The following is a 12906-nucleotide window of genomic DNA, read 5'->3' as shown; positions in this document are numbered from 1 at the left end:
TTGTTTTTTTATTTTTTAAATAGAAAAAAAGACATCAAATTATATTTTTAAAAATTAAATCTGAAATTCTGGCGGAACAAAAAAGACATTTTTGTATAAAACAGTTGGGTAACAAAGTATGGCATTTAGAGGAGAGAGAAAGAGAGAGAGAAAGAGAAGAGAGAGAGAGAGAGAGAGATAGAAAATGTTTTGAATAGCAAATTGGAACTGTCTCGGCTGACAGATTCCTTTATTTGTCCTTGTTGACGTATAAATACTTTTCGTTAAAGCTTCCTTCGCTTAGTTTTGGGATCTATGATTGCTTAAGTTTGTGCATTATGCTCTTATAAACATTAGTCAGGGAACTTTAGAAAAATCTGAGACTCAAAGAGCAAAATGAAAACGAAAAAGTTTCTCAGAAAAAATTCAATAACTGTTCTCGGATTAAAGTGATTAACTGAGCTTAAACCACAATTTTTCGCAGTCGGAGGAAAGACCTTCTTTTGGATTGGGTGACTATTGACATCTCTTTTCCTCTGTGAACTTGTTAGTGAAATGTGACAAATAGGGATGGACGGAATAAATTATTATGGCACTTATTGAAGTGGTAGACAGAATATCCAATCCTTTTCTAGTTTCTTGAATGTCTATTCGATTTCTCAGCGTCCTTCGGTTCATTTCAGAAAGTTTTCCAAGGGAAACTAACTGACAGGTAAGTCATGGCAGGGTTATGTTTAAAATGTTACAGCTTAACCTAAGAACTACATTTGTGGAAAATACAGTTTTAATTTGAATTTGAGAGAAACAACCAAAAATTGAAAAGGTCACTTGCGATAGTTTTGGGATCTTAAGTCCATGTAAGTTTACGCTCAGCTGATTTTGGTTTCATAAAATGGAGGATTGGACATTTTTTACAGTGGTTCAAAAAGCAAAATACTCTTCTGAAATTGAGTGAGAATAAACAAGTTTTCAAGCCCATACAACTTTTGTTTCCACCTCAGAAGAAAAATGCCTTTGTGGATTCTGTGAATTGATATAATTTTGTATCTTTGTGATTAGCTGAACGGAGAGAAACCGATGAAACCGAATTGTTTGCAGGACTTGGTTCCGCAAATTATCCATTCTTGTAATTTTTTACTTGAAAGTCAAAGTTACTTTAAATGTGGAGGATCTCTAGTGGAGGAAAATACACAAATTATTTTTTCAGGCAGCTGAAAAATAGGTAAAGGAATTTATTTTCGTGAACTCTGCTATAGCAAATCATTACTGGATAATAAAATCTCAAAAGAAGACGCATGATTCAGTACTAATTCAAGAAGGCCAAAGAGAACTCGATTGAGCATTACCTTAAGTTCAAATCCAGCATCCATTTTTTTGAAATTACAATGATTTTTCGGTTTTTTAATTTTTATTGAAAATAAGACACCAAATTATATTTTATCATATATATATATATATATATATATATATATATATATATATATAGAGAGAGAGAGAGAGAGAGAGAGAGAAAGAGAGAGAGAGACAGAGAGAGAGAGAGAGAGAGAGAGAGAGAGAGAGAGAGGATAAAGGATTTTTTTTCGTGAACTCTGCTATGCACTCAAAAATGAAATGAGAACCAAAAAATGGTTGTAAATCAACCACTTAATTTCAAGTTAAGCTGCATTTAATGTGTTTTCGATTGACGACGCAATGCATGTGATTTTATATCCTTCAATAGTAATGAGGACATTGTCTTTGAATGTTTGATGCGAGCAATACTTTTTGCAGTATTGAGGCCAAGAACATTGAAATGCTTGGGCTATTTTTCGTGCATCGTATTTTCACTGTTATGCCACCGTCTAAATAATATTAGCCGCCTGGGCAGTGATGCTATAGCAAATCATTACTGGATAATAATATCTCAAAAGTAGACGCATGATTCAGTACTAATTCATAGTGGCCGAAGAGAAGTCGATTGAGCATTATGTTCAATTCAAATCCAGCATCCATTTTTTTTAAAAATTACAATGATTATTCGGTTTTTGTTTTTTTTTTAATTTTTTTAAATCGAAAATAAGACATCAAATTATATTTTATATATATATATATATATATATATATATATATATATATACATATACATACACATATATATATATATATATATATATATATATATATATAAATATATATATACATATATATGTATATATATATATATATATATATATATATATATATATATATATATAGAGAGAGAGAGAGAGAAAGAGAGCAGAGAATAGAGAAAGACAATATTTGAACACAGAAAAGAGAGAGGACAGAGAACTAGTTTCTGACATGACGGCAACTTTCAAGAAGTTTGTTGTGAAGTTTCGATCACAGATGGGCCAATGGGCGATGAAAGATTATGTTCAGTGCCAACTGTGAAAACGTGTTTCATTTAGAGTGGCTGTGTTGGAAAAGAAAATATCCAGAATTGTACTGAGTTGCCAGCGTAGCGTAATGAAATATTGTAAAGAAATACTGGACGACTGAAATTATATTTTTGCCAGTGTAATGAATTACTGTAAGAAAAATAGTGCCAGTGTAATAAACTGAGAGATTTTTATGAAACTATTGTCGATTTTTTATAAGTATTAATTCTAAATAATTGTATAGATCAGAAATGTACTCTGAATTTTATCATGAAATGGCTAGTACTTGCGGTGATCATAACGCTGGTCATAGAAAAAAATTAAAATTAAAAATTATGAGACACAGATCTGGGTGAATTGGACTTTTAACTACTGCAAATAATTGACCTTAAAACACAACAAAAAATGGTTTCACTCTTCGCATGCCTTCTATTTTCATTTTTTCACATTATTTTTCAAATGCAGGAGGAGGTCTGTTTTGTAATTCGATATTTTTTAGATTACCATGGAAATAAAATGATTAAATTGTGAATCATTGCGTCATGGAAAGTGCAGAAGTTTGAAATTTTTGTTGAAAATAGCGAAGTGCAAAATTAATGAAGCCGTATGTAATTTTTCTGTTGTTTCTTGGAGATCTTCATGTCTGTAAGAGATCGGTGATTTGAATTAGGGACTGCATTGTAATTTGACAGACCAATACTGTTTACATAACAAGATACCGCAGTCAAGATCTTCTATAGACCCTATCCGGAAGCAAAAACAGCCCCGTTTATTTACATTCAAGATTATTCCTCGATCTATTTCGATCTATCATTTTTGGCTATGTACAAACTATGTTAATTTACTTATCAAAACCACTTGGCAAGATGTCATAAACAACTTTTGAGATATTGATAGTTACTGTGCGGAAGTTTACAAGTTACTTGGGACCTATTAGAAACTTCATTTTTAAAAGCTATGTGTTCTATCATCTGCTGTTGTTTTGTTCAAAGATTCTCACGACGCCTTTAAATCAATTGCAAAGGAAGCTGAAACTAATTATCAAGAAAAGTACTTTCGACTTGAAGTTGCGCTCAAACGCTGATTAAAGATCGCCGCTTATAAACAAACAGCTGATCTATATATTCCGTGGCTCCAAGTTCAGATTTAAACCACTTTAATTAAAATATGAAAATCTTTGCATTGATTTGCACCATGAAAGTTGCTAATTGACTGAAGTGTTGTGAATGCATCACAAGCAATCAATAGCCCAAATTTCTCTAATTATTTTCCCCTCACCATCAAAAAATACAGAGGCTCAATTTTGTATCAATTGGTGAGTATTTTTAAATTTTCTTTGCAGTTTTTGCCTAACGTTTATAATTGGTAAGTTTTTATTTTGGTGTTTTTTTGTGAATGCCATCAGGCTCTATCTACCCAAAATGATTCTGGCTTCAAACACTTTATGCCTGATGTATGGTATACTAACATCTTAGTAATCATAGAAAGACCATATATGAATCTTAGATAATCATTGCAAGATCATATTAAGAAATTTTAAATGTCTTATATGGGACCATAAAGGATCTTTGTATGACTACAAAGAAGGTTCATCTCGGGTCAAGTCAGACCAACCATTCATTTGGGAGCTTAAATTGGTTCTGTGGACTGTCCGGTATATTAATAAATTCGTTTTCAGATTGTTTTAACAATTTTAGTAAGAGTAATAACAATTTACTGTCCTGAGCACGAAATCTGAGCAAAAATGTGTTTTTTTGTAGTTATAGTTTTGTATCCAAATTATACTCCCAAATAACAGTATAGTTCACAAGTGTTTCAATTGTTATCATAGCCACCGATCGCTCAAATTGCAACAAGACCATTTCATTTTTAGCTTAATATAGGTCGTAAAGCAAACCAGTATCAGCACAGTGCAAGACAGCGTAATAGGGCGTTTTGAGAAATTAAGACAGATTATAGTTTTCAACGCAATTGTCACCTCAGTTGAACAACATTCTGAGAAATTTTACAAAAATTTAATATAGATTCGGTTCAATATAACCCTAAAATTTATAGAAATCGTTTTGTTGTGAGCCTCTGCCTGTAAACTGGCGTGATATGTGACTTTTCTCAATTGACATTGTTGCAATTAACATTATCTTCAATCAGACACTAAATGTAACTGTTTGACGTGAGCTTTAGTGACGTGAAAGATAAAGAGTTGCTCAAGTCATAGCAACCACAATAGCATTTAAATGACACATTTGTAAAATTCATACTACAACAAAACAAATAATCTAATCAGTTGAAGAAACCAAATGTTTTAACACATATTGTGAGTTCAAAAAAACAAAAGGGAGAGAAAATCACCCCTATCTGCTTTGTGTTCACAGCTTTGGTCTATATTATAAAAAAATTAACTATTCAATTAAGAACAGACAACTCTGGCTATAGATTCATGAGAACAAACCCAGCCCTTTTTTTAAACTGCTTTTTTTCTTTTTCATTGCTCCAACTTTTTTGCTATTAATTTATTTTGAAAGAAGAGTGGCTAAATGCAGATAATGAAGCCGAGCAATGTTTGGTTTTAACTTGTTTTCAACAGTAAATTGTAAAATTATCGTGATCATGGACGTTTAGATTCCTTGTCAACAATATGGAGAGCAGTTAAAGCACTATGTGGCGATTAAAAAGAACGAAATGGAACTGAAAAAAAGTGTTGAAATATCATATAAACGACTCAGAGCAACAACAGACATTGAAAAATGCGAAAAATTCAAAATTCTTCTACAGGATACAATGAAAGTTCATGAATACGAAAGCTTGGAACTAAATGAGCACTTCGAGAAAGTCGGAAAAGAGACAAAATTTTTAAATGTTTCCTAATAACAAAATATTGAACCAAATATTGTTTTATAAAATGAGACCAATAAGATGAAGTTCTGAACAAAACAAGTAGATAATGTCCAGAACAAGACAAAATCAGCTGCAACATCCTGAAAAGTTTACCTGAATGCCTCAAAGCATATATTTGTCTCGTAAAAACTATCTCAATAAAACATTTTTATGTTCCAACTACATGGAAAGAGTCACAAGTCAAAATGTTACCAAAGCCGAACAAAAACAAAAAAATTGAAGAAAATTACCAACCAAATAGCCCAACTAATTGCATTGCAAAAACTTTTGAAACTGCAGTAAAGAATATTGTAAAGAATAACGCACTGTGAAAAAAGGTGTCTGTGGTGAATGCAACTTGCGTGTAGAGGGAACCGCTGCACAACTGATAACTTGCTCAATTCTACTCAGCACGTAACAGAAGAATTTCAAGGGTCCGAAATGGTGGGATTTGTCTGCCTAGATATCGAAAAGGTGTTTGATGCAATGTGGAGACTAGGACTTCAAAACAAATTGCAACAAAATTGTGTGCCTAACCCTGGATAAAATGGGTTAACTCTTTTATCTCTCAGAGAAGTATCTCTGTGAAAATTAATAAATGAAAAAGTAGCACATTTTTAACACTAGCTGGAGTACCTCAGGGCAGCGTCATTGCACCAACACTCTTCCTTGTTTATGTCAGCGGCATTCCTGATATACTTGTACAAATTTCTCATTTCGCTGATTTTCTTCCCTGCACTACAGGTCACGCTCCTGTAGAATAAATCGAAAAAAATTGCAATTTTCAATGGACAAATTGATCGAACGGTACGAAAAACTGAAAAAAGATTAAATACTGGCAAAAGAAATTTGATGCTTCTTAAAAATCCGTCAAAGAAAGTTCCCAGTCTTGATCAATTTATCAAAGGTACACAAATTGAAGGCGCAAACTCAATCCAATTCCTTGGCAAAATACCTCACCCCGCATTAAAATAGAATGAATCCTGAAAAATTTTGATGGCCAACAAAAGCATCTGCCAACTATGGCGGCTCAGTCAGATCAACATTGACGAAGAGTGCTTGCTGAGTTTGTATAAATCAGGGGTTCGATCTCTTTTTCTCTAAAGGGTTAGGACATTGTATGTTTGACTTTTGCCCTGAATTAGCTAAGCAGGCGGCTATCAATAAGTCATTGGTTGATTGCTGTTCTACGATATAGGAATTTAGATGAAATAAAAAAGAAGAAAAAAACAGACTGTAAGCTGTTGCTCTAACTAGAACCATCTTCCAATGCTTAATTCATTTCGTTCCAAAATTGTTAATTGCTCGCCCTATGTTTTCCGATTGTTGTCGATGACGGCAGTATTTATTCGCTATTAGCACATATGGCAATCCTGTTGAAATTAAATGTAAAGAACGTTAGCAGGACAGATGGTCCAGTGTGCTTTGTTAACTGTTTTTCGGACGTTGTCTCTTTTTCTGGATAAGTTCAAGTATTGATTCCATCTTGTTTTCGTTTGCGCGTTTCGGGTACTCATTTGCTAATCTGATCTGAATGTCCCTTGCAGCAGGTATATTGGCCTCTTCATAGAGTTATTTGACACTGTTGCAGTGGGATTTTCTCATACATATTCTCAATGCTCTATCTTTGGTCAGAGGTGTGTTGTTGATAATCGAATTAGATTGATAAATCTATCCTGCTAACGCTCTTTACATTTAATTTCAACAGGATTGCCATATATGCTAATAGCGATTAAATACTGCCGTCATCGACAACAATCAGAATACATAGAGCGAGCAATTAACGATTTTGAAACGAAATGAATTAAGCATTGGAAGATGGTTCTAGTTAGAGCAACAGCTTGCAGTCTGTTTTTTGCTTCTTTTTTATTTCATCTAACTTCCTATATCGTAGAACGGCAATCAACCAATGACTTATTGCCAGCGGCCTGCTTACTTAATTCAGGGCAAAAGTCAAACATACAACGTCCTAACCCTTTAGCTAAGACAGCTGCTCGCCTAGTAAACTCGGATCTTAGCTTTGGGAAAGATAACCAACAGACCAGCATTTACACAGCCTTTATCTTTATTTTGTGCAAGTTTTTAGTAGATTAGCATAATTTTCAACCAAGAAAATGTTCTTATTTTCACAATCACTCCACTGATATCTTTAGCACAGTTGACTAACAGTTATACAACTAATGACACAAAATTGTGCTTTGCGTGGCTTGGTCCAGTGGTTTTAACAATTAGTTTAGCATAGCAGAGCATTTTTTACTTCTTTTTTTTCCGTAATTTTTGCTTCATTCATCTCAACGCTTTAATTTTGTTTGTTGAAGCTAGGTTTTTAACTGTTGCAACTTCTTTCATTTTATTTAAACGCGTCTTAACGCTTCCCTCATGAACAGAATTACCCTTTTAAGACTAAAACGGCGAGTTCTAGCGCAGTCATCCAATTTTTTGATCAAACGGGTTGCAGTAATCGAATCTACCACAAAGCATTTATTATTCAATCACATAATAAACATTTTCATTTTTTGTTAATTTTTATTTTTTATTTATTTTCATTTTCTTTGATTATTGACTCTTCCTTTTTTCAAATTTTATTACTTCTTGTTTTGTTTACCATAATTAACGGTTTTTTCTCCTTTGAATAAAATTTTTTTAAATCTTACCACGCATTGAAAAATGACGAGCTAAACAACTTCTACGAGACCAGCCAAGAACACCAAGAAAAAGGATGAAAGTAAGCAGGGCCAACAGAAGCACTTCCCGGCGCTTGAATTGGCTCCCAGCAACAAGAGCAATCAACTGGTTTTTAAATGAAAACTCTGTGAAAACAAGATCAAAAATTCATCTTTTAGAAATCGAATTTTCTCTTTTAATTTTCGATGCCTTTTAAATTGATTGAACTTGATTGTACATACATTAACAAAAATAATTTTTTGTCAAAAATGGCGGTAACATAATAGTATAAATAATGCCTTGCAATTCGATATCTTCACAAAGTTTATTTGAATTAGCAAGAATATAGCTGAATAGCTTAAAAATGTTACGTTCGTCATTTAAAATCTAAAATTTTCATTGAAATTCCTTTTAAATTTTCTCAGAAGTTTTCATTTGGAAAAAGCACTGAGAAAAGTATACCGTTATCAGATACAAAGAAAAATTGAGTCGTATTTAATAATCAAGGTATTTGTATAAGGGAATCAATCATAATTTGAAACAAATCTGAAAAACTGTTCTATTTTGACTAATTATACATCAAAAGTTGAATCTCTGTGCAACCTTTAAATAAGTTCTGACTATGGCCCCTAGTTTGATATTTGTTCCGAACTGATTTAGTTGGGGGACTAAATACTCGACAAAATAAATGGTTTTTATTTGTTCAGTCAGTTTTCGCCAATCGATATATTCATCGTACAGTATTTTGGGTGGTATCATTACAAAGGCCCGTCATTGTAGAATATGGAAACAAGGTTTTTTTTTAATTTCCGTTTTTCTCCGAGAAGTTGCGTAGGTTTAAAGCTTTTTGAACGATAGCCTAAGCTCTGCTGTTTTTTCACATTTTTCGTAATTTTTGCCTGAATTTTGATCAATTTGCGGTAAAATAAGATAAAACTGTTAACAAAAGTGTCTTTGGTTTTACGTTTGAAGATAGGAAAGAGTTGGTGAACTGCTTGAACTCACTTTTTTGGCAAAATATTAGCTAAACATTTGAAAATTTGGCATTTTTCATAAAAAGGGAACCAAATATGTCTATTTGACTCACTTTGTCCAGTTTGAACGATGCTGCAGACATAAATTTTGCTGATGAAATCTTCCTTCACGAAGATATGGGCTAATTTTTGCCTCTGGTACCATAGAGAAGTTTCTGAAACTGACTTTTTTTGCGGTTTTTTTTGTAAATTAAACAGATCTTTATAAAAAATAATTGAATTAGTTTATCTACATTAAGCTTTTTGTTCGCCAAAAACCTATTAGGTAATTTAGAAAAATTGCGCTTTTAAACAGCTGACCAACGATAGAAAAGAAAGTTTTCGGTTAGCTTTTTCTCTTTCTTGTTTGCAAAATTACTTTTCGCAATTCTTTATCCCAATCACTGGAAAGTTTGTTTGCCATTTACTTGTGAAAGTAATACGAGGCCGCAATACATTCCGATATGCTCTAAGGACACAACATTGTATTTTATGAGTAAAGATCATGATTCTTATGGCTATAACAAATTGTTTTCGACAATTTTTATTGAATTCTTGAGATTTTCAAGCATTTAATGCTCTTATTGTAGTCTTATGATTGAATCTTATTATTAAAGTTTTTAATTGGTCTTCTAGGGAGCTATTAAAGTAATTATTTTATTCGTTCAGATGAAACAAAATGCTTTTTTGTCATTGAAACTCGGTAAACATCCAAAAATTATCATTTGTTTTTGATGTAATGACTTTTTGAACAAAATAACCATTTCGATACTATTTGGGACACTTCTTGTTTTGATGGAGAAGCATCAGGAAGTGGATCAGTTTTTCTCTGGTGGATTTTTTTTGTTCAAATAATATTCGATTTATAATGAGGCACCGCACGTGTTTTTTCAAAAAAATTTTGCATTTTTTATTTTTTTTATGTTGGCTACAGACCAGAATGATTTCAAATCAATCGTCACTTATCGACATCTCAAGATTTACAGGCAAAAGAGAGGCAAATGAACATACATAATAGATTCAGAAAATTGCTTTTTGGCTTCAACATCAGTTGCATAAAAATTTTTGCAAAATTTTGAGTTCTCCCTATTTAATTGTTAATGAGAAGTCTTTGGATTTAGTCTCACAAATGATATTGCAAGACTAAAAGAGATATTTTAAAATTATATTCTCTCTTTTTTCTGTTTTTTTTTTGTCTTTTGAAAATTGTTCCTCCTGTAAAAGTGATTGGAAAAACTAAGATAGTTAGATTGTTTTCCAGTACCGGCCGTTGTAAAAATGTATTAGTAATTTGTTGATACTTAAAAAATGTGCTGCCCCTTTTCCAACTGGGTTTGGATGGGAAAAAGATGTAAAGAAAAATGACCAGTGAACGATCAACATCCTATTGCAAAGTTCAAGAAGTTTTGAATGATTGTTTTTACGACTATATTGTTTTTTCAATTCTCTGTCGTCATGACAAGATTATTTTTTCTCGCCATTAGATTTTGTTAAGAAAGTAAATAATTGCAATACTTTGATTAAAAAGTTATCGACTTCGTCGTATGCATGTAACACATGGGAGTGAAAATCCACGAAATAAAAAACTGGGCTTGCATTTTTATTCAGCTCTACTTCCAATCATGTCAGTTATTTCGCTTTCGTTAGACTAATTTAAATTGAAAGGTTGGAGCAGAAATTAGAGAAACCGTGTTGCCATTTTCAAATATAATTTTCATGATTTGCAATAAAAAATTAATCCCAATTTGTTATTGTTACTCGATTTTTTTTTCATTCAGGTTAGTTTTTTGCGATTAAAATGTAACACGTATATGGTGGATCATTATGCAACACGTATATGGTGGATCATTATGTAACACGTATATGGTGGATCATTATGTAACACGTATATGGTGGATCATTATGTAACACGTATATGGTGGATCATTATGTAACACGTATATGGTGGATCATTATGTAACACGTATATGGTGGATCATTATGTAACACGTATATGGTGGATCATTATGTAACACGTATATGGTGGATAAATATTTTTTTTCTCTTTGGTTGTATTTCCGCCTTGCGGTTGTTTTTAGCTCAGAATTTAGCGATTCCAATTTATAAAATGTTTTCAGCTTCATCAGTAATTGCAAATTTAAAAAAGCTTTGTACCGACGATAGGTTATGAAATGCGTCAAGCAAAAAGTCTATTTTAGAACTTTTACAAGCTTTGTAAATTTTGAAACATACTGTTTCACCAAGATACATGATGAGTGTTTTAGAAGACATCTTCTGTTTTGAAGGGAAAAACTGTAATAATCAAGAGGTGAATTGTGAACGCACACAGAGCAATGCAAGTACCAGCTGCAGTAGCATTTGTGGTGCTACTTGCTTGCAACTTCAATTCGGTCTCATCATCATCAGAGATAGAACACCCGTTCCTTCTGCCATTTGGACCCAAACACAACGACGTCTTTGTCGACAAAGGCTCCGACAAATGTTCGCGAGGTCATTTGTTGTCAAGGGAGTTCATATTCGGCGGGTTTCCCATTACACAGATCTTTGTCTGCAATGATGTATACGTGGACTTCCTGGCGAGATCTAACATGGACAAGCCACAAGACTTCGACGCTGCGCTCACACCTATAATCGCGCTGGCTCTGCACGATCACGAAATAGAAGATGGACTGTTTGACTACATGTGTACACAGAGCAACCACCACTACCCCTGGATCTCGGAGGTATACGACTACGATTGGGAGGACGTCTGTGCGTTCTTCTACCGAGCTGACGAGTTCGAGAATGAAGAGTACCTCACAGATGCAGTGAAGCACGAACCAGGTTATAATGAGGCCAACGATGAAATTCTCAGTCAGTGGAATGCGTTGGTGAGCTGATTGTTTTAACCGAATTGTACTATAGCAATTGTTTTCAATTTAGACCTGTGTGATAATTATATCCGTTCACATCGAGTGAGAGAAAAATAATGTCCAATGATGATAACAATATTGTCCTTTAAAATATCCATAAATGAACCGGGAACGAAATCAGATTAAAAACAGGTTCGCTTATAAATAAGTAGAATAATTTGCAGTTGATTAAAACGAGATCGACAGTGCTCCAAGTGAAGCCATCAATAGGCCATCTCTGATCGGACCACTTGGGTCACACACGGAGTATAGTGCGACCCAAAGTACAGGGTCTGGAAGGTGTTTTAGTCGCGCAATAGTCTGGACAATGTTCGTAAAAAGGTGTGATCATGAACCAGTCTGATCAGAGATCTTTTGGCTCGTAGTGCTACATAAACAGATGCAAACAAAGATTATGGTGATCGTCAGTAAATCAAAAAAAAAGAAGTTCGACATTTGATACCTGTTGTTCCAAACCTCAGTGAAACTTAAGGAACATCATGCCAGTTCGATTTTGTTTGGTAAACCTGTTTTTGGTTAATTGATAGCTTGTGCAAATGGTATCGTCAAGAAGACCTGGCTTGAAGAACTAAATCTATGTTTAAATCCTGTATCGACATTTTAAGTTTTAGAGTTCCATTTTGGTTTTAAAATAGGCTTAATTATAATTAAGTTGGATTTATATCAATTATGGATTTTAACGTACAAAATATGGAATAAATGGACTTGACAAATTTCAAATAGGTTATTTAGGTTATCCTAGTGCTCGAACCCACGACATCCACGCCAAGTCTACGCAAGGTCTTGGATTCCCACGACACCATTTTCAAGTCCAGTCAAGATCTGGGACTCTCCAAGGACAACACAAAGGTTTCCAAGATCTTGGTTGGAACTTGCGAAGTCTTTGGATTTAGTCTCACAAATGATATTGCAAGACTAAAAGAGATATTTTAAAATTATATTCTCTCTTTTTTCTGTTTTTTTTTGTCTTTTGAAAATTGTTCCTCCTGTAAAAGTGATTGGAAAAACTAAGATAGTTAGATTGTTTTCCAGTACCGGCCGTTGTAAAAATGTATTAGTAATTTG

At 33.4% G+C, this 12906-nt stretch overlaps 2 protein-coding genes across 2 annotated transcripts in view; one reads left to right on the top strand and one right to left on the bottom strand.

Moving 5' to 3' along the window:
- Positions 1-12906, bottom strand: part of LOC142339313 (activin receptor type-1-like) — a 361804-nt gene that overhangs the window by 46861 nt on the left and 302037 nt on the right. The gene's annotated exons all lie outside the window — the stretch shown is intronic.
- On the top strand, positions 3616-11808 carry LOC142340345 (uncharacterized). Its single transcript, XM_075390920.1, has 2 exons — positions 3616-3693; positions 11215-11808. The coding sequence occupies exon 2, from the start codon at positions 11263-11265 to the stop codon at positions 11806-11808; it is 546 nt and encodes a 181-aa protein (XP_075247035.1). The 5' UTR covers positions 3616-3693; positions 11215-11262.

Source organism: Convolutriloba macropyga, chromosome 5, assembly GCF_964194025.1.
Source record: "Convolutriloba macropyga chromosome 5, txConMacr16.3, whole genome shotgun sequence".
Lineage (NCBI taxonomy): Eukaryota > Metazoa > Xenacoelomorpha > Acoela > Convolutidae > Convolutriloba > Convolutriloba macropyga.
The sequence above is the reverse complement of the archived record's forward strand: the minus strand, read 5'-3'. Positions and strand labels throughout refer to the sequence as shown.